This window comes from Phycodurus eques, chromosome 3 (assembly GCF_024500275.1).
Source record: "Phycodurus eques isolate BA_2022a chromosome 3, UOR_Pequ_1.1, whole genome shotgun sequence".
NCBI lineage: Eukaryota > Metazoa > Chordata > Actinopteri > Syngnathiformes > Syngnathidae > Phycodurus > Phycodurus eques.
This window is the reverse complement of record NC_084527.1, coordinates 29,633,634-29,657,192: the sequence shown is the minus strand read 5'-3', so window position 1 is coordinate 29,657,192 and position 23,559 is coordinate 29,633,634. Positions and strand designations below refer to the sequence as shown.

General features: G+C 42.5%; 1 protein-coding gene across 2 annotated transcripts in view; it reads left to right on the top strand.

Moving 5' to 3' along the window:
* Positions 1 to 23,352, top strand: part of LOC133399506 (leucine-rich repeat transmembrane neuronal protein 4) — a 64,566-nt gene extending 41,214 nt beyond the window's left edge. The window contains exon 2 of one of the 2 annotated variants that reach the window (XR_009768224.1): positions 22,301 to 22,391. Coding sequence is in view for 1 of the 2 variants with exons in the window: in XM_061671065.1 (XP_061527049.1) it covers positions 22,301 to 22,498 (198 nt within the window). In the remaining variant the exon portion in view is untranslated. Of the gene's footprint in view, positions 1 to 22,300 lie in introns of both variants that reach the window. The other variant, XM_061671065.1, reaches the window with a different exon arrangement.
* Positions 23,353 to 23,559: the final 207 nt, after the last annotated feature.

The window sequence follows — 23,559 nt, the reverse complement described above, 5'->3', positions numbered from 1 at the left end:
AATCCAAGGGGACAAAACAGTTGACAACTAATCTCTTGCAAGTGGCATGCAAAATCACCACAGGGATGACAATGTCTGGCTGAAAGCCACAATGATTAAAATACTGAGCGGGTGATGTGTGATGCATGGCCACAAAAGATGTGCTGGGTGTTACCTGTGGCTCTTCATGCTACCATCTGCTTCCTCTTTAACAACGAAGACAGGCCTGACAATGCAGCAGCAAATACTTCCATAAGTGGACGCAAAGTGGTTTTCTTGTTAGCACTTCCACTGCAGCTGTTTCACAACAAATCACCTTGATTGTTTGCTATTACTTTCAAGCTGTAGAGCTGAAGTGAACAAGTTGCATAAGAGGGTGAAGGTGGTTTGACATGGCAGCAGCAATATGTAGCCTTCTAATTTTAACCTACCGGGGGGTATTCCAGCAAGCAGGTTCAAAATATTCTTAATCTAAACCTGAGTTCTGACTTGAGCACCCCTGAACTCAAAAACTGGGGTCATTCAAGATCCACAGTTGCTGATCTGAATTAGTTCAATCAAGAATAAGTATGCTCACCCTGAGCTAAGCTCGCGCACAGCCAAGTCCAAAAGACATCTTCAATTCCCCCTTGGAATTTGATGTGCTAATGCGGGCGTTTAGTGATATGAAAATATATTCTGTAAAAAAAAAAAAAAAAAAAAAAAAACACTGGTGCGGCAGTGATCGAAATAGAAACAATTGATGCACGAGTGAATGTGGAGGTTTCAATGCATTACGATTGAATGCACTGACTTAACATTTGAGCGCACTTTAAATTGCAGCATATTGGAGTATATATAGAATAACGTCTGATTTTCATGCAATGCGGCATCTAAAAGCATACATAGAAGCAGTTTCATGAAATACAAAAACATCACATAGGCAGTCAAGGCATTACAGTATTTTTACTCAATTAACCAACCGTTCATGTTTTTATGTCTCAGAAGCATTCACTGTCAATCGACTGTTGTCGTACTAGAGCACCTCCAACTACCGGAGACAAATTCCTTGTGTGTTTTTGACAGGCTTGGAAAATATTCTGATTCTGATTTTCCGTACTGCTTATCCTCACTAGGGTCGCGGGCGTGCTGGAGCCTATCCCAGCTACCTTCGGGCGAAAGGTGGGGAACACCCTGAACTGGTCTCCAGCCAATCGCAGAGCACATATAAACAAAACAACCATTGGCGCTCACATTCAAGTTCAGAGGCATTTCCATACAGTCGTTCTTAGTGTAAACACATGGCTGGCCTCTTGGCCCTTTCCAGGTAGCAGACAGTCCAAAAGGGATCAAACAAATCTGATATATATATATTTTTTTTTAATCCGTGTAGTTCATTGTCTCGGATGTGCCATCTGACCAAATGTTTCCCTGTAAGTATGTTGGTTCTTCAACTAATCCGATGTTTGAGAGGAGATCAAATCTCGAGCAGGACTATGATGTGTGTGGTTGTTTGCATGTGTGTGTACGTGTATGCGTGTGTGTGTGCGCACTCATGTTATCTGGTCAATAGTAAAGATTTGATGTCGGAGAGGACACTAAATTCAGTAGTCACATAATGACAGAGTACAGCAAATAAAATGCATGCAAACCCTCAACACATAGTCTTCCACAGCATGAAGAGTTAGACATACAGCCCATTCTATTTAGTTATTGCCATGGCAACTGGACTGGAGTGAAAAGCCCTCACTATGGTGCTGAGAGCAGTGCCTCCACAACATCCTCAGTCTGAAAAAAAAGGGCACATTTATGTGGTATGACCCTGTTTAAAATATTGTATATGACTGTAAAAGTAAGTATAAATGTATTAGATGGATATATATTGTTAATGGTATACACTCAAAAGTATTCCTTCTGAAATAATAGAATTCTATTATAGCCTTATTGCAAAGGTGGTAAAAGTACTCACACTCTGTAATTAAGTCGAAGTGCAGGTGCTTTTGTAAAAAAAAAAAAAAAAAAAAGAAGAAGAAGAAAAAGACGACTGGTTAGAGTTAGCGATTGAACTTAAGTAAAAGTTCAAATGTATAGACTGAAAAAAACGCAAGTACAAAAAGAAAAAGTAATCAAATCATTTTTACTGTCAATTATATGCAGTAACCATTTTGATTACTTGGCACAAGGTACAAAACAACCTATTTCCAACCTTCTCCCTCTTTATTACACACATAGTGCTCATACTGAAAAAAAGAAGAAAACTATCACATAAGATGTCCAACCACCATCCATTTTCTTCCGCTTATCCGGAGCCGGGTCGCGGTGACAGCAGCTATAAGAAGGGAAGCCCAGACTTCCCACTCCCCAGCCATTTCATCCACCCTTCCGTGGGGATCCCGAGGGGTTCACAAGCCAGCCAGGAGACATGATCCTTCTTGTCCTGGTTCGTCCCCGGGGCCTCCTCCCGGTGGGACATGCCCGGAAGACCTCATTGTCCTTAATACTCCCTGGTCCACATTCCTCCATGTTGCCGCTGTCCCAGTTTTTTTTTTCTGCTTTAAAAGAGCCCAAGATCTCAGTCAATCAAGAACTCAACTGTGGTTGACTTTAACGTCTCTCTATTTAGTCTTTTTTATGTCCTGTTGTCGTCTGCGGAGATTGAGAAAAGTAACGATGCTTTTAAGAAAAAGGACGAGAAAGTACAGAATTGGTTTTAAAATGTATGGGGGAGTTATAAAATGTTACCAGAAAAATACTCATGTAAAGTACAGACACCTGGAAAAGCTACTTAAATACAGTAATGAATTATTTGTTCCCCTCCTTGAGCCGTCACCTCATCGTGGTGGAGAGGTTTGTGTGTCCCAATGATCCTAGGAGCTAACTTGTGGCAGGGTCACCCATGACAAACAGGTCATAGGTGAGGAACCAGACAAAGCACTGCTCCAAAGACCCCTATGACGAGAAAAATTATTGGATTGCGTTTTCCCTTGCCCGGATGGGGGTCAACGGGGCCCCCCTCTGGAGCCAGGCCTGGAGGTGTGGCTCGAAGGCCAGCACCTGGTGGCCGGGCCTGCACACATGCGGCTCTGCCAGACAGGGTGCCGGGTAACGTCGGTCCCCCTTCCCATGGGCCAATCACCTGTGGGAGGGGACATAGGGGTTGGGTGCATTGTGAGCTGGGCGGTGACCGAAGGCAGGGACCTTGGCAGTCCAATCCCCAGCTACAGATGCTGGCTCTAGGGACGTGGATTGTCACCTCTCTGGGAGGGAAGGAACCCGAGCTGGTGTCCGAGGTCGAGAAATTCCGACGAGATATAGTCGGGCTCACCTCCACACACAGCTTGGGCTTTGGTACCAGTCTTCTCGAGAGGGGTTGGACTCTCTTCCACTCTGGAGTTGGCCACGGTGAGAGGTGCCGAGCAGGTGTGGGTATATTTATTGCCCCCCGGCTTGGTGCCTGTACGTTGGGGTTCACCCCGGTGGACGAGAGGGTAGCCTCCCTCCGCCTTCGGGTGGGGGGACGGGTCCGTCAACTGATCACCACCTGTTGGTGAGTTGGCTCCGATGGTGGTGGATTGATGCCGGTCCGACCTGGCAGGCCCAAACGTATTGTGAGGGTCTCCTGGGAACATCTGGCAGAATCCCCTGTCAGAAGGAGTTTCAACTCCCACCTCCGGCATAACTTCACCCACGTCCCGGGGGAGGTAGGGGACATCTGAGTGGACCATGTTCCGCACCTCCATTACTGAGGCGGCGTGTGGCCGTAAGATAGTCGGTGCCTGTCGTGGCAATCCCCGAACCAGTTGGTGGACACCAGCTGTGAGGGATGCCGTCAAGCTGAAGAAGTAGTCCTATCGGGCCTTTTTGACCTGTGGGGCTCCTGAGGCAGCTGATGGGTACCGGCTGGCCAAGCAGAATGCAGCTTTGGTGGTTGCTGAGGCAAAAACTCGGACATGGGAGGAGTTCGGTGAGGCCATGGAGAACAATTTCCGAATGGCTTTGAGGAAATTCTGGTCTACCACCTGGCGTCTCAGGAAGGGGAAGCAGTGCACCATCAACACTGTGTATAGTGGGGATGGGGTGCTGCTGACTTCGACTCGGGACGTTGTGAGTCGGTGGGGAGAATACTTCAAAGACCTGCTCAATTCCACCGACACGCCTTCCCATGAAGAAGCAGAGTCCAGTTTGGTGACCTCATTATTGCATCTCTGCTTTTTGCAGATGATGTGGTTCTGTTGGCTTCATCAAGCCGTGATCTCCAACTCTTACTGGAGCGGTTCGCAGCCGAGTGTGAAGCGGCTGGGATGAGGATCAGCACCTCCAAATCTGAGACCATGGTCCTAAATCAGAAAAGGATGGAGTGACCTCTCCGGGTTGGGGATGACATCCTGCCCCAAGTGGAGGAGTTAAAATATCTTGGGGTCATGTTCACGAGTGAGGGAGGTATGCAACTGGAGATTGACAGGGGGATCGGTGCATTGTTTGCAGTATCGGTCCGTTGTGGTGAAGAAGGAGCTAAGCCGAAAGGCGAAGCGCTCGATTTACCGGTCGATCTACGTTCCTACCCTCACCTATCGTCACGAGCTCTGGGTCGTGACCGAAAGAACAAGATCCCGGATACAAGCGGCCGAAATGAGTTTCCTCTGCAGGGTGTCCGGACTCTCCCTTAGAGATAGGGTGAGAAGCTTGGTCATCCGGGAGGGGCTCAGAGTAGAGTCGCTGCTGCTCCGCAGAGGAGCCAGAAGAGGTGGCTCGGTCATCTGATTAGGATGCCTACCGGACGCCTCCCTGGTGAGGTGTTCCGGGGACGACCCAGGACACACTGGAGAGACTGTCTCTCTGCTGGCCTGGGAACGCCTCGGGATCCCCTCGGAAGAGCTGGAGGAAGTGGTTGGGGAGAGGGAAGTCTGGGCTTCCCTGCTGAGGCTGCTGCCCCCGCAACCTGACCTCGTTTCAGCGCAGGAAAATGGATGGATGGATGGAAGTATTTGTTCCTCATTACTTTCCACCAATACCTTATTGTGAAAAAGTGATGTCTCAGGCCCACTGTTCCTATCATGAGATGAAAATTGCTACTTAGCGCTCACCTTCTTCCAATATCTTTTTTTTAATCTGTAAAATTCAACACAAAATGGACATCGGTACATGTCGGCACTCTTCAGTGCCCCATTTTCAACCATTTCAGGATTATTAGGGATTACCGTGGGATTAATTCAGATTCAAGATGGTTTTTGTAGAAGGGGAAAGGTTAAATCACAGCATAAATACCTTTTCATTCTCTACCAGCTGCAATTTTTGAATTCTTACATACTGTAGGACTACAAGACATTAGGTCACATGTTCCCATTTTCAAAGGACTATTTCATCCATCCATCCATTTTCTGAGCCGCTTATCCTCACTAGGGTCGCGGGAGTGCTGGAGCCTATCCCAGCTATCAACGGGCAGGAGGCGGGGTACACCCTGAACTGGTTGCCAGCCAATCGCAGGGCACATTTAAACAAATAACCATTCACACTCACATTCACACCTATGGGCAATTTAGAGTCTTCAATCAACCTACCACGCATGTTTTTGGGATGTGGGAGGAAACCGGAGTACCCGGAGAAAACCCCAGCAGACACGGGGAGATCATGCAAACTCCACACAGGCGGGGCCGGGGATTGAACCCTGGTCCTCAGAACTGTAAGGCAGATGCTCAAACCAGTCGTCCACCGTGCCGCCCAAAGGACTATTTATGAAAATATTTATGTTTTTGGAGCATTTTGAACAGCATATCCAACACAAAAACAAAGACAATACTAGAGAGCGCGTTACCGAGGCGACCACACTGGTAGGCGCCATTTTGGATTTCTGTGTACTGTTAAAGCTACATAGTATTAAATGTGTTGTCTTTACAACAGAAAACATGTCATGAGTAGTGTGTTGAATAGATCACCTTTCAGTTTTACGTGCAGTCTTCATTTAAATGCTTGCTTAAACTAAATCAACTCAATCTGGGAACCATCTATGGTATTAATTTGTTTGGCAGGCAGATAGTTTTCTCCGAGTACTCCGGTTTCCTCCCACATCCCCAAAACATGCACGGTAGGTTAATTGACAACTCTAAATTGCCCCTTGGTGTGAATGTGAGTGCGAATGGTTGTTTGTTTGTATGTGCCCTGCGATTGGCTGGCAACCAGTTCAGGGTGTACCTCGCCTCCTACCAGATGATAACTGGGATGGGCTCCAGCGGGCCCGCGACTCTAGTGTGGAGAAGCGGCTCAGAAAATGGATGGATCGATGGATGGATGGATGGCAGGCAGACAGTCCTATAAGGATTTGCTCTGTCTAGAACGAGCGTGAATCTTAACCTGTATTTGTTTTGGTTTCTAGACTCTCAATGAATGCCTCCAGTATTTATGGCTCAGTTTTTTATTTTTTATTTTATTGGATGGTTATGGCTGTTTTCCTCTCAGAGCTATGTCCATTTCTCTCACGTGGAACAAAATGATTTAATTTTACTCACGTCTTGGGAGTATTGCTGCAAGGTGAAGTAGAGCATATTTGTTGCATGGGTCCTCATCCTCGGTGCCGCAACCCAGTAGGGCTGATCATTTGGTACCGGGTTGCAGAGAAAGAAGAAAATAAAAACATAATTTCAATAACATGTAGCTGATCCGCTAACAATTTTATTCTGAAAATTGCACGTGCGTTTTACCGAAACTTGAATTGTCTCACATCAGTAAGCGGAGGTGCGTTGTAAATGCGCTACATTTATTCAAGTAACAATTTGGATGAATTGTACTTGTCAGAGTAGTTTGAATGCACCATACGTTTTTATTTTACTTTTATTTTACTCAATACTTTTACTCCATTACAATGATCGATATGCCGTTAGCTACTTTTATTTCTCCCTTATTGCGTGCACAATCTATATTTAGACTTCATCTTCGACTTCTACATCGGGCGCCGTTGCGGCAATCCAATTTAACCACTAGTGTCATTTGACAGCACAAGGCAGTCACATGACCGCACATAAAGACTTCATGGGCCAATCAAAGTGACTCATTTCAAAAATAAATAAATAAAATACAGTCGCACGAGTGTTACAGACTACGGAAAACAACTGCTTTATGATGCATTGTTGTCTTGCGTCTGCCCAAACATGGATATTTCAGCCCACTTCTAACTTGAGAGAATTGTTGGTTGCAGATATTTCTATTCTTGTTTTGGCTTTGCACCTGGCAACGTTAGCCCTGTTTTATGGTCATAAATAACTGTAAAACATCCTTCTTGGGGATATGTGCCATGCTGCAATCATATTCTCTCTCTCTCTCTCTCTCTCTCTCTCTCGCGAACACACTCACACATACACACACCCACACACACACACACACACACACACACAATCAAGGTGAATGCAAGTTATTACCTAATATGACATTTATCTTTTGTTTGTTTGTGTCAAATGTCATTAAATATGGACAATAGGATATCTAATATCATGTGTCTTTGGGATGCCGTAAAAACTAGTAGAAACCTTCAATGACAATCTGTATGTGCAGCCCATAACATAACACAACACAACATTAAATTTTTTAATTAGTGGAAATAAGCGTGAATAACTCGTGGTCAGCTATTGACTTCCATAGGTTTTCTGCCAACCGAGACACCACGTGGCCATTTTGTGACAACACAGCGAACGCTCCCATAAGTTTGGTCAGGAAACAGCTTGTTCATTCAGTCATTTCAGTGAATAAAGCAAATAATGTTTCTATAATGAGTGAACTGGCGCCTATCCTCACTTCCAAACTCATACTCTCTTGGAGCGCATGCACGCTAGCACAGACTGTGTTAATTAAACTTGACACGTGAACAGCGTAACCTCGCCTCTTTAGCACGACATCACTGTGCCCCACCCTTAGAGCCAATATCAATTCTACCCATTCATTTTACCCTATGCCCTTAACCCTCTGTTTTGAGGGCCAAGATGAAGGTGAGAGATAAAGAAGAATTGGGATACTCACCCTTGGAACCCTACTGAATGTGTCGCCGGCAGACGTGACAATTGTTTACATTTCCAAGATGCCATCTTGTGTCAAATGAATATTACTATTATAAATATCTGTTTTATTTTTTTAAATTTGTCTGGCTGATCATGCTGTTTCGAAAGGTGACTGGTATTTTTAAATTAAAAAATACACATTTATTTACTGAATATAAAGTTATTGACATTTGGGAGAATTTCCATTTTACGATGTAGTAGTAATGTGATTCTTTACATTCAGGTATTCCAGTTTTTTCCTTTAAAAATGTAAAATATGTATAACAAATGGGAAACGTATCAAACATTCATATGAAATAGAAAGAACAATATAACGTTTAGAACATAAACCTCCATTGCCGTTTTAGCATTGGACCTGTCGTTCTGGAGTTTTGTGTGCTGTTGTAGAAGACGGTTGTCTTGTCGTGTCCTTGTGGAGGAAAAGGCGTCCAATTATTTATTATGTTGACCTCATGTGTGATTGGCTGGCAACCAGTTCAGGGTGTACCCCGCCTCCTGCCCGATGATAGCTGGGATAGGCTCCAGCACGCCCGCGACCCTAGTGAGGAGAAGCGGCTCAGAAAATGGATGGATGGATGGATGGATGGATGGACCTCATGTGTATTTGGTAAACCCGATGTCAGGGGGATGAGGATATTCACGGGGAATCACAGCTAATAGCTTCACAACAATGAAATACTGCATTACATAGGTGATCATAGGCTGCAGCTTAACTATCTGGAAAGCGCAAATCACAGTATACTCGGAAGCGACACAACTAGTGACGCTGGGTTAGCTACTAAATATGTTTTAGCTGTCTTTATTATTATTTATAATTTTTCATAAAATGCAGTACAGTGTAGTGTAGTCCGTTTACCCTGTATGTCACCGTAGTCTGACGGGGGACCAGCATTGCACAAGCTCGTTATAACAAGCTGTTTACCAAACATCCATCCATGTTCTTCCGCTTATCTGAGGTCAGGTGGTGGGGGCAGCAGCTTAAGCAGGGAAGGTCAGACTTCCCTCTCCCCAGCCACTTCGTCCAGCTCTTCAGGGGGGATCGCGAGGCGATCCCAGGTCTTACGACACACAGCTCGTGACCATGCATGTTTTTGGGATGTGGGGGGAAAACCCATGCAGGCACGGGGACAACATGGAAACTCCACACAGGCGGGGCTGGGGATTGAACCCCGGTCCTCAGAACTGTGAGGACTGTTGTTAATTATAGACAATAATAAAAGCGAAGGTGGGCGATCGGGTAGTGATGGCAGCAGCATCTTCTGAGTCAGAGCTATGTTCCCCCATAATGATGTAAATTAGGATTATCCCTCTACTTAATGTTAACTTCACTTCTAAAGGGACCAAAGTTAACTGAGAGTTCTTTTTTATGGCAAAAACAACAGCTCTGCACATTTTTTCAGATCACTAATATATTAGATACAGCTCTCATGAGGATGCTGGTCAGCTGTACGTCACTGCAAACTAAAACAACAGCACTTATCAAATAGTTAATACAATGTTAAAATGTCAATGTTTACAATTTGTATTGACAATGTCAATACTAATTGTAAATTATTATCTTTGTAAAGGCAATATTTGATACAGCGACAAAACATGTAATGAGAAAACTGTTGAAAAGATCACCTCTCAGAATGCCATTTGCAGTCTTCATGAAAAGCGCAAACAAAACAGTGTGCATAAACTGACTGTGTGAAATCTTGCCTGTCAAACAAAATAATTCATTTTATTTCTAAAGCAGCCAAGTGGGTAAACAATGAGCATTCATTCTGAACCACTGTGATTATACTGTACTGTACTATCATTAAGCATGATTCTGTCAGTCTAGCCCTTGTAATGCTTTTGAGCTTGCTGTGTTATCTTTGATTTGCTACATTATCTCTGTGTCCAATAACAAAGATTGCTAAATGAAATGGTTAGGACTTGTGCAATGTGTTAAAAATACTGTAAGACGGATGTCCATATCATATTTTCCTTTTAGTCACTTTCTATTACATGTTATACCTTAATACTTATTCCTTTTGTTTATGCACCACCTCGCTATGATTCCCAAAATAAGCAGGTTGCATTGACATTTTAAAAGGTACTATACAATAGTCGGTGTCTTTGAAAAAAACACACGGTTGCCCATTTGGACACTGAACAAACTGTGACCCATTTCTTGGTCCTCTTATACTTTCAAGTCAGTCTTTTTAGGACAAATTCCCTCTTTTTTCTTTTTGTGGCACATAAATCACATATCCATTTTCCGTACCGCTTCTCCTCACTTGGGTCGCGGGTGTGCCGGAGCCTATCCCGGCTATCTTTGGGCGAGAGGCGGGGTACACCCTGAACTGGTCGCCAGCCAATCGCAGGGCACATACAAACAACCATTTGCGCTCACATTCACCTAATTCAGGAACCTTAAGTGCAGCAGAATATTTCTTTGTAACCTTGGCCAGATCTGTGCATTGCCACAATTCTGTCTCTGAGCTCTTCAGGCAGTTCCTTTGACCTCATGATTCTCATTTGCTCTGACATGCACTGTGAGCTGTAAGGTCTTATATAGACAGGGGTGTGGCTTTCCTAATCAAGTCCAATCTGTATAATCAAACACAGCTGGATTCCAATGAAGGTGAAGAACCATCTCAAGAATGATCAGAAGAAATGGACAGCACCCGAGTTAAATATATGAGTGTCACAGCAAAGGGTCTGAATAGTTATGACTGCGTGATATTTCAGTTTTTCTTTTTTAATAAATCTGCAAAAATGTCAAAAATTCAGTTTTTTTATGTCAATATGGGGTGCTATTCGTACATTAATGAGGAAAATAATGAACTTAAATTATTTTAGAAAATGGCTACAACAAAGAGTGAAAAATGTAAGGGGATCTGAATACTTTCCGTACCCACTGTCATCTACTGGATAGATTACAATTACAAATGATCTGTCTGTAAAATAGGCCTTCATTTAATTATACTTTTAGGTCTCGTATTGGATCTCATTAGTGTACATGTTGTGACCATTAAATGTACATTTCAATTATAGTGACTTTAAAGATGACGAGTGACACTTTTCAAAATTAATTGTAGTGCTTTGATGATAAAATTAAAAAGAAACACGAGTATGGTGCCATAGAAATTAAACCCTTTCCTTCTAATTCTAATGGAATATTGTTGCAATATTGTTTGCATCGGCAAACATCATTTACCCATTTTATGGAAGATGGTTTTATAAATTTCTGCATGTGATTACTGCATCTGGCATATGATCAAATTGGATTACTGTAGGTTCCCATCCAAATGAAAAAAGCCTATGCTGTAGATTTATTGTTCTTGTCATGGAATGGCATAGAGGACAACTGTATTTAGTCCCAACAATGCATGTTAGAGATTGAATTTAGAGACAGAATTTAGCATCGCCAAACATGCATGATCTCTCACTGTTGTTAAAACAAATCAAATGGCAAAAAAATTTGTCAAATTTGATTATCAAATTTGATTATGATACCACATAATCCACCATTCCGAGTCGAAAATGTCAATTGCAAATGACTATTTAACAGAATTCTGTCATTCTACAAACACGTTATTCGGGTGTTTAAACCAGAAATATTGTCGCCTATATGCATATGCAGCATACACATGGACACATAAACTGGTTAATCAAATGGGCATTCAGACTCATTGTGCATGAGTGTCCCAGCTAGTGTCACAGAGACAAAATAACATCAAACATGCAGTGAATCACATGCGTTACCATCATATTGTATTGTATTCTCTCTGTTGCTCTTATTCTCTCTCTCTTTCATAGGTAGGTAGATACATTGTCTTAGTTACAGTAATTTCCCATATATAATGCGCATCCCCCCCCCCCCCCCCCCCAAATGTTTTTTTTGTCAAAAGTCAATAGTGTGCATCATGCATAGCTGTAGGGGTAAATGGGGAAAGAAAACATCCACATTTGATATATGTATGCCGCCATCTAGTGGTTTGAAAAGCTGTACACTTTCATTCCAAAACGTCATCGCCACCTAGAGGTTATGAGAAAGGTGTACACTTTCATTCTAATATGCCACCTAGTGGTTATAAAAAAAGGTGTAGCCTACACTTTCATTCCAATATGACAGGTACGCATGACTGCATATATGTACAGTTGTGCTCATAAGTTTACCTACCCTGGCAGAATTTGTGAAATAATGATTTTATTTTTTTAAAATACGACTGATGACTCAACAACAACCATCATTCATTTCTTTATGGTTATGTTTTGTTTAATGATAATGCTTTAGTGAAATGCTTGACCGTTTAATTTGAATCCCATTAAAATAAAATTAAATGTTGTTTGCCTGGTCCTTGATGTTTTCTTTAAAGAATTGTACCCATCTTACAAATTTTGCCTGGGTAATCAAATATATGAGCACAACTGTGTGTTTTCTAATAAAAGCAGGGCTGTGAATTTCAAGATGAGCAAGTAAATTAAAAAAAGTATTACGTGTTCAAATAAAGTGCTTAATTTCAGAATTATTCTAAAAAAAAACTAACAAAATACAGATAATATTTCATGTTTTGATCATATGTCTAGAAGCAAGGCGGCACAGTTAACGACTGGTTAGAGCGTCTGCCTCACAGTTTTGAGGACTGGGGATCAATCCCCGGCCCCGGCTGTGGTGAGTTCGCATGTCTCCCCGTGCCAGTGTGGGTTTTCTTTTTCCGGGCACTCCGGTTTCCTCCCATGTCCCAAAAACATGCATGGTAGGTTAATTGACTACTCTAAATTGCCCGTAGCTGTGAATGTGAGTGTGAATTGTTGTTTGTTTGTATGTGCCCTGCAATTGGCTGGCAACCAGTTCAGGGTGTACCCCACCTTCTGCCCGATGATAGCTGTGATAGGCTCCAGAACGCCCCCAACCCAAGTGAGGTTAAGCAGTGCAGAAAATTGATGGATGGGTAGAAGCAAAATCATGCATTGTAACAATGCATTATACATAGGTAGAAGGGTTTCCCAGAATTTTGTGGGCAACTTTGGGGGTGCGTATTATACATGGGTGTGTATTATACACGAGAAATTACGGTAATTCAAACATACATCGGTTGCACATGGTTGAGATGTGTTAAACTAACATTTATTATTGTATTATTATTTTTGGGAAAACGGGAGAATTAAATCGGTTTACCACATTTTAATCAGGAGCAACTGAAAATTATTTTTTCAGTGTGGATAGATAGACAGACAGACAGACAGACAGACAACAGACAGACAGACAGATTATAGTGACTTGATCTATATGTGCATCTTTTCTGGTACCATATCCGGGTTATTTCTATTTATATTTACCAGAAGAAGCAATGTTGGTTCATACATGGTCAAGGCAGTAAATAAAAGCAAATCTCAGCATGCATTGCTAACATTGATGAGCAGAAAATAGGATGAGCAGCATTAGGAGATGATAAATCCTCACATCTGTGGGATTATAGTTATTTTGACAAATGCTTTAGAAAGAAAATGTAATTACATAGAAGTCGCGGCACGATGGATGACTGGTTACCACGTCTGCCTCACAGTTCTGAGGGCCCGGGTTCAAATCCGGCCTCGCCTGTGTGGCATTTGCATGTTGTCCAGGTACGCCATGTTTCCTCCCACGTCCCCAAAACATGCACGGTAGGCTAAATGAAGACACTAAATTGCCTGCAGGTGTGAATGCGAGTGCGAAAGGTTGTTTGTTTCTATGTGCCCTGCAATTGGCTGGCGACCAGTTCAGGGTGTACCTCGCCTCTCGCCCGAAGCTAGCTGGGATAGGCTCCAGCACGCCCGCGACCTGCGTGTGGATAAGCGGTTCAGAAAATGGATGGACGGGTGGATGTTTGAAGATAAGTGCTGTAAATCTGTGCGAAGACTGAGAACAGTCTTCTTCTTCCTTTCGGCTTGTCCCGTTAGAGGTCGCCACAGTGTGTCATCCTTTTCCAAGTAAGCTTATCTCCTGCATCCTCCTCTCTAACACCAACTGCCCTCGTGTCTTCCCTCACAACATCTATCAACCTCCTCTTTGTTCTTCCTCAAGCTCTCTTGCCTGGCAGGTCCATCCTCATCCCCCTTCTGCCAGTATACTAACTCTCTCTCCTCTGGATGTGTCCAAACCATCGAAGTCTGCTCTCTCTAACTTTGTCTCCAAAACATCTAACCTTGGCTGTCTGGCTGTGCTCCTTTCTGATTTTATTCAATCTGGTCACTCCAAGAGTGAACCTCAACATCTTCATTTCCGCCAACTCCAGCTCTCTTCAGTGCCACTGTCTCTAATCCGTACATCACGGCTGGCCACACCATTGTCCTTTAAACTTTGCCCTTCATCCTAGCAGAGACTCTTCTGTCACATAACACGCATGACACCTTCCTCCACCCGTTCCAACCTGCTTGGACCTGTTTCTTCACTTCCTTACCACACTCCCCATTGCTCTGGACTGTTTCCCCTAAGTCAGTGATTTCCAACCTTGATGGAGCCAAGGCACATATTTTACAATTGAAAAATCTCACGAAAAACTAACAAACAAAAATGTCACAAAAAGTGGATACATTAATTACTGTATGTACGTCCTGCCAGACAGCGGTGCAGCTCGGTCTGGAGTTTGGGGTCATGGTGCTATCGGGCGAGAGCATGTCCGTTACAGTGGTAAAATGAAGCTGAAATACACAGGGTCTCTTAAATGATTAAATACAAGTAATTGTGCAGTTATGATGTCCTTCCAACCATCCATCCATTTAGTCTACCATATGTCTTCATTAGAATCACAAAGAACTGGAGTTTAGCCCAGTCAACTGGGTGAGATGCGGGTACACCCTGGACTGGTCACCAGCCAGTTGCAGGTTAAGGTAGGTTGATTGAAGACTCTAAATTGCCCTTAAATGTGAATGTGAGTGTGAATGGTTGTTTGTTTATATGTGCCCTGCGATTGGCTGTCGACCGGTTCAGGGTGTACCACGCCTCCCGCCCAAAGAGAGCTGGGATAGGCTCCAGCAGTCCGCGACCCTAGTGAGGCTAAGCGGTAAGGAAAATGGTACACACTACTGTATATACAGTAGTGTGTACAACCGATGGAATCTACGACTGAGTAAAGGCAGCATGTTTGGCAAGAGGTTAACACGTATGTCTTACAGTTCTTCAAATTTTGGCTGATGTGGCCTTCCTGTGTGGAATTTATATGTCTTGTACTGGTATCTGCTTATCCTGCAAAGCATTGCATTTAAAACTTGGGACAGCACACTCAAAAATCTCTGGAAGAGGCCAGCAGACCCATGACCAATTATCACAGAGTTGTGAAACTACCCAGAAGCATAGAACATTGTTGAAAGGAGTTTTTTCAGGTGATATGGCATGACACTTTCTTGTCGCTTCTCCCTTACATATTTCAGAAAGTCCAACTTTGCATTGCTTAATAGACGGTATGTTTTGATAATTTTTTTATGGCATTTCAAAAGTGTTTACACGTGTGAAAAAGTTCTCTCTGCCGCCTTAATCTTGCCTGCGCTATGTGGCACTGCTGTGTTTGCCAGTGCAATCTGTCTCAGGTGTGATGAATCACATTGTGCTTACAGGGGGGACTCACCATTTGGCAAAAACAGGCAATTGACGGGTAACAAAGGCGAAACGGTAAACTATATTAAAGTTGATTTATGTTCAATTGTTGGCGTCTTGGCGGCACAGTGAGTGAGTGGTTATCACATCTGCCTCACAGTTCTGAGGACCAGGGTTCAAATCCCGGCCCCACCTGTGTGGAGTTTCCATGTTCTCCCCGTGCCTGGGTGGGTTTTCTCCGGGCACTTCTTCCCACATCCCCAAAACATGCGTGGTAGGTTGATTGAAGACTCTAAATTGCCCTTAGTTGTGAATGTGTGCACGAATGGTTGTTTGTTTATATGTGCCCTGCGATTGGCTGGGGTCCAGTTCAGGGTGTACCCCTCATCTCGCCCGAAGATGGCTGGTATAGGCTCCAGCACGACTGCGACCCTTGTGAAGATAAAGCTTTACGGAAAATTGATGGATGTTTTCGTCTTCTCAATTACGGTAAAAGCATGGATATGATCCACTTGTTCGATAATAACCCACAAGAAGCATTTTAACTAGAAAATGTCTAGCTCAGGAAATAGGAGCATTTTTTTTAAATTCATACTTTTGAGCTGATGATAAACATTCATATTCAAAATCCTGCAATATACGGATGTGGAGGGCCCCGTGGTTGAGTTTGCAATGGGCCCCAAAATGACTAAAAAATGCCCCCGTGCACATGCTAAGTTCATCTATTGATTTATACTCCTCTCAGACCACGCTAAATGAACTGCGCTGCAAACAGACACAATCCTGGGTGCGCCCAGTTTAACTATTAACCAGGTTGGTTAGTTACAGCTCGTAGATCATCTTCCACATATGTTTACGTGAGCAATTAAGCTTGCGCCTGTTTTTGTGCATGCAAACCTTTAGTATATCAGGCCAATAGTGGTGTTGATAAACTCTTGCTAACTTGGATGGCAACTTGAAATTACCACGTACCAAAACTCTTCTGAAATTTGAAATCATCCTTAAGAGTACATACGTTGGTGGCATTGATGACTGAGAAGCCTCTTATGATTATTCATGTTGATGTCAGTAGCAAGAGCCTGTGGGGGTGAGTTGCGATCGTAAATGAGGGGAAATGATGGTGATACTGGGTGTGCGAAAGCATTTACTCCCGCCATCAATGTATAGATAGATTTTATCAACAATAAAATGTAGCAAAATCGTGTTTACACATTGTTAGGTGTTTTAAAAAAAAAAGTCACAGTCTAATTGAGATTTCTGAGCGCTTTTCACCTCTAGAGAATTGAAGTCCAGCAATACACAATGAGTCATTTTAGCAGAGGCGCACATGCAGAAGCAAACTCAGGGTGGATTAAAAGAGACATGCATCATAAAGTTTTAAGGGGATATAATGGCATTTTACAGTCTGAATGTACAGTATACAGCAGTACCTGAAAAATATTTTTGGCTGTAGTTCCCATAAAAAAAAGGGTTCTCATGCCAGATGTCTGCTTTATTGTCTTGGCCAGTACCCAATGACTCACTATACAATGACTTATTGTCAAGAGGAACGAAGACTGTTAGATAGCTATTGCATTCAAGAAATTTGATTTCATTCTATATGTGCGTGTGCTGTACACCTACATATATGGGGTGGGACCTCTTCAGCCATTAGAGCTGTGGAAATGAAGACGACACCTCAGGCGAAGTTAAATGTATGCATCTTTAAGCCTCATGCAGCTGTTGGCAGCTGTCCAACGTGAGAGTGAATGACTCACCTCTCTGAAAGCTCCTCCCATAACAGCCAACATTCTCCTATATTCTTAATTAAAACCTAAATGCACACTGTGCCGGCTTGGCCAAAAAAGCTTTTATTTTACCCTCACGAGGATGTGCAGGATTGTTATAGATACGGAGACTTCTTTTTCAGAAGGTCTTCTCAGAAAAGCAAAACAAAATGATTTCGAAATGTGAGTGCATACAGTTAAGAACAACCCCTCATTTTATTTGATCTTCAGCTTAATTAGACTAGATCCCAGAGATCGAAAAATGCGTTGACATTTCATATGTTACTTATGAGTGGAGGCCCTCACTTAGACCAAGACAATGGGAGAAAAAGTGTTGATGTCAGGGGTGAGTCTAGATTGATTATTTTGGGTAATATAAAAATATGGCTAGCCTCGCCACTAATAGATAATAATAATAATAATAATAATAATAAAATTTATAATAATAGGCGCCACAGTAGATGACTGGTTAGCACATCTATATATTTAGCTATTTTTTAAGTACATTATTAAAGTCTGGTTTATTGTCAGAAAAGCACAGGCCTTTTGTAACAGTATGAATACAATACAATACAGTATTTCCTCTCAGCGGAAGGGTACAGTATACTAAAAATATTTTGGCTAATCTGTAGCGCTATGAAAGAAGAAATAAATTGTTTATAAAGTCATCTTTGGATTTCACCTTTTGATTTGAGTCATAGTAATAGTACATACAGTATAACAACTACAATGAAGAAATTAAGACAAACTCATTATCATGGATTCATGTATTTGTTTTACAGGCTCTCGCTGATTTCTTTCAAACAAATAGCGTATGTGCATCTCTAGAAAAGCAGACATTTGGAAGCATTGTTTCATAACGTGTCTTGTCGTAAACTAGAATTTAACTAAATTTAGCACATGTAGTTCTGGCAATGAAATCAACCTGATACTGATACCCGATGATAGCTGGGATAGGCTCCAGCACTCCCGCGACCCTGTGAGGGTAAGCCAAGGTGGTCAGAGAGGCAGGCAGTAGAGTACTTGGTGTATTTTCTGGCAGGAAAGGAGAGAAGGATACCTGGTGGTAGAACCTCACAGTACAGGGAATCATACAAGGAAAAAGGTTAGCTAAGAAGAAGTGGGACACTGAGAGGACCAAGGAGAGGCGAAAGGAATACATTGAGATGTGACACAGGGCAAATATAGAGGTGGCAAATGCCAAACAAGAGGCATATGATGACATGTATGGCAGGTTGGACACGAAAGAAGGAGAAAATGATCTATACAGGCTGGCCAGACAGAGGGATACAGATGGGAAGGATGTGCAGCAGGTTAGGGTGATTAAGGATAGAGATGGAAATATGTTGACTGGTGCCAGCAGTGTGCTAGCTTGATGAAAATAATACTTCGAGGAGTTGATGAACGAGGAAAATGAGAGAGAAAGGAGAGTAGAAGAGGTAAGTGTGGTGGACCAGGAAGGGTCAATGATTAGTAAGGGGGAAGTTAGAAAGGCATTAAAGAGATGATAAATGGAAAGGCCTGATGACATTCCTGTGGAGGTATGGAAGCATCTAGGAGAAGTAGCTGTGGAGTTTTTGACCAGCTTGTTCAATAGAATTCTATTGAGGAATGGAGGAAGAGTGCGCTGGTGCCCATTTTCAAGAACAAGGGTGATGTGCAGAGCTGTGGGAACTATAGAGGAATAAAGTTGATGAGCCACACAATGAAGTTATGGGAAAGAATAGTGGCGGCTAGACTCAGAACGGAAGTGAGTATTTGCGAGCAACAGTACGGTTTCATGCCTAGAAAGAGTACCACAGATGCAATATTTGCCTTGAAGATGTTGATGGAAATGTACTTAGAAGGTCATAAGGAGCTACATTGTGTCTTTGTGGATCTAGAGAAAGTGTATGACAGAGTACCCAGAGAGGAACTGTGGTACTGCATACGGATGTCTGGACTGGCAGAGAAGTATGTTAGAATAATACAGGACATGTACGAGGGCAGCAGAACAGTGGTGAGGTGTGCTCTAGGTGTGACAGACAAATTTAAGGTGGAGGTGGGACTGCATCAGGGATCAGCCCTGAGCCCCTTCTTGTTTGCAGTGGTGATGGATAGGCTGACAGATGAGGTTAGACTGGAATCCCCTTGGACCATGATGTTTGCAGATGACATTGTGATCTGCAGTGAAAGCAGGGACCAGGTAGAGGGACAGTTAGAAAGATGGAGTCATGCACTGGAAAGCAGAGGAATGAAGATTAGCCAAAGTACGACAGAATATATGTGCATGACTGAGAGGGGTGGTGGGGGAAGAATGAGGCTACAGGGAGAAGAGATAGCAAGGGTGGAGGACTTTAAATACTTGGGGTCAACCGTCCAGAGCAATGGTGAGTGTGGTCAGGAAGTGAAGAAACGGGTCCAAGCAGGTTAGAACAGGTGGAGGAAGGTGTCAGCTGTGTTACGTGACAGAAGAGTCTCTGCTAGGATGAAGTGCAAAGTTTCTAAAACAGTGGTGAGGCCAGCCATGATTGTACGGATTAGAGACAGTGGCGCTGAAGAGACAACAGGAAGCAAAGCTGGAGGTGGCGGAAATGAAGATGTTGAGGTTCGCTCTCGGAGTGACCAGGTTGGATAAAATTAGAAATGAGCTCATCAGAGGGACAGCCAAGGTTCGATGTTTTGGAGACAAAGTTAGAGAGAGCAGACTTCGATGGTTTGGACACGTCCACAGGAGAAATAGTGAGTATATTGGTAGAAGGATGATGAGGACGGAGCTGCCAGGCAAGAGAGCTAGAGGAAGACCAAAGAGAAGGTTGATGGATGTCGTGAGGGAAGACATGATGGCAGTTGGTGTTCGAGAGGAGGATGCAGGAGATAGGCTTACATGGAAAAGGATGACGCGCTGTGGCGACCCTGAAAGGGACAAGCCGAAAGGAAAAGAAGAATAATACATGAGATATAATACATTGCATATATAATTTTGCTTCTGCTTCCAGATTTATTTTTTTTCATAATCACATTAGAAAAATATTACCTTTTTGAAATGTTTTTGTTCATATTCACAACAAATTTTAAAATGAAAAATGGTAATGATACTACTACTAATATTAATAATAATAATAATAATAGCTTAGATTCATAAAGCATCTTTCAAGGGATGTAAGTATGCTAAAAATGTACTTTCAAATAAATGTAAACTTTAAATGGCACCATCCATTAAACTGCACAACAGAGAGACTTGAATTTTAGTTTCAAAGTGCACAAGCGGCTTTGTGTTATACATCTTTTTGTGTTGTTGTAAGTGTTTTATGATAAGATCTGTATAATAGAAGAACTTTGCCTTCCAAAGGGGTGTATTTATTCATGCATTTACAGTTGTGTAAAGGTCCTTTGAGTTTAACAGTGATGGACAAGAAAAACAATGTTTACTGTCTCAGTAACAGCAGCTGGAGTTATTTTATGGCTCCTTTGGATTGCAGCCGGGATTCGCTAGCTCTGTAGAAGCTAAATAGACAAGACAAGAAATGTTGAGGAGATAAAGGTTCGAAGTGGATTGCCAACTACAGTTGTAGAGCAAGCGGGAAAGGGTGATTGCTTCAACCAAACATTTATATCGACTTCACCACTTACAGTCTTGACTTTTACGGTTCCACTAATTGGTGAAAACAAGCCCACAATGTCCTCTTTTCTCAACAATTTGTACAAAGCAAGCCCAGATAAAGACACGCAGAGATTTACCTTATTTTACATCTGTGTATTTACTTTTCATTACTTCTTCGGAAAGAGTGTGCAAAGTTCAGACGTAGACAAAAAGGTGTCTCCAACTAATCTTCCAATTTAAGCAGTGAACAAACAAAGCCAGATTGCTGCTGCTGATGGCATTGTGAATCATGACCAACGCTAGATACGAACAGAATGGGGAATCAAGTTAGTTTTAAGTCAATTCCTTTGTGGTTTGAGCAAATAATCCAAGGCAGAATATCGAATAATACAGTAGATGTGCCTCAGCACAACTGTTATAGTGAGAAGTCATTTTTTTCCATGATGGGGCTTTGAAAATCCTCTCGAGACTTGTACTAGTATAATATTGGAACAAAGAACAAACAATACCATGGATCTAGTCATTCATCATTCTCCATTAAAAGAAACACCACTATTTAATAATTGAACGGCTGACTCAAATGATGCATTATATTTAAAATGATGTAATACGTTATTGTGCGTGTCTGTGATTATTCTCATTCTGTTCTGTCCTTTGTATTGTATAGTGTGTGATGTGCCATATATATACAGTACAGTACACTTCTTTCAACGGAATTTTGCTTATGCATTACAGTAAGAAAGGTCATGGTTATCATTAGATGTGTTGTTGCAGCAACACTATAATGATCATATAACTATTTATCAGGCTCGAACAAAAGAATAAAATCTCCTTGATCTCTCTGAAGAGAGAGATCAATGCAGTCATTTCGGTAATGACTGCATTGAAAGGTCATTGCAACAACAAAGCTAGTGGCAGACCAAGACTTTTGCAGAGTATTGTATACTATTCTATATATACTGTATGTCACAATGTGGAAGTGAGTGTAATAGTTCATTCATTTTAGGCATTATATCTCCAAATACTGTACATTAGACCTCTGTGCCATTCAATTGGAAATCCGACCGCACTGCAGGTAAACCTGCACAAGGAGTCAGCTCAGTGGTGATATAATAAGCAGTATTTTCTAAATGGAGCCTTGATTCCATTTAAAAGAGGGCAGAAAGCATGTGTGCTCTCTTGCTCAAGGCTTCCATATAAATCATTGTGGTTGAAAGTTGGTGTTTGAGCACCACATATTTCAGGTCTTGGGGCGTGCTTCGTATCACAAGCCAAGACTGCATTAATGACAGCACAGTGCCATGAGCAAATGAAGCCAATTTTAAATATTCTTGGAGCGGATAAAATGGTGAAATGGAGGCTTTTCGACCGATTCGCCTTTTTTGCGCTTTCTCTGCTCTTCTAGATTCCGCTGCAGTTGAGAGCCTTGACGTACAGTTGTGAGCCGTCAGTGCTGGACTGCTGCCACGCTCACCTGCACGTCAACACGGAGCCCCACTTTCAGGAGATGGATGGTCGGAGGCCACGCAGGTACCAACGGGGCCCGGTGACCGTCCTTCCCCCTCACCACTTCCCTCCGCCAGTGAGCAGCACACACTATTAAATAGTCAGCAGACGTTTCAAATACAACACAGACTGTATTGACGGGAAGCGGTCCTGGTCAAGAAGCAACAGAGACGGTTAATCTTCTGCAGAGCATCCAGGACCCAGCGTAATGAGGAGGAAATATTTCTCGACGGAAATACAGTATCAGGGTACAGTCATTATTATTGATGGATGAGCTTCTGAGCCATCAAACTCTCAATAGCCTCAATTAGCCAAGGAGGCTGAACAGAAGCTTGACTTTCAACGTTCCGCTTTGCTTGTTGAGGAGTATTAGAGGTAATACTTCAATGATTTGTTAATCCTATTAAACATTCTGTATTTTTGTCCCTTCTCCTCATCTGGGTACCTCTGCTGTGTCAGGTAAAGTGATCAAATGGGGAAGGCTATAAACTTAGCATGGGAAACAGCGGGAAGACGCGCCGATTCAAAGTTTTCTGCTGCTTTTTTGTTTTGTTTTGACATTCTTACCAAACAGTATTACGCTGACAGTCACGTGTCTCTGTTTCAATTTTCACTGCACTAACCACTCAAATGAATATCAAAGTAAAAGAGCAGACACAAAAGTGCGACATGTACAGCCACAGACCATACACAGAACTTCTGATCTTCTTAATGATTTGTGAAATCCATTCCATTATAATGAACTGCTTCGAGACGTACTCAGATAAATAAAAAAAAATAATAATAATAATAAACAGCAAGTACAGATGTTCTCATTTGAACACTCATATATTGAGCCAGCTTTTCACCATCCATTTCCCGCATTCCTGTATGAAATGTTTATTTATCGTGCGCTCACATATCTACATGCGTGAACTTTCTACAGGATGTTACATATTATATGGGAAATAAAGTGTGCTAAATCACCTGTTTTAGTGTTATTCCTTATGAATTATCAGTGACATGAACTCAAATAATCTTCTATTTGGACTGATGCAGAGGTGATTGAGACTAAAGCGCAGCGGTGAACATTTAAAGGGCACCTGTTCTGCTTCGAAAATCGAACTGAGGTAAAGACACCCATGTTGGCCACAACATTAGGTACACCTGCACGATCTA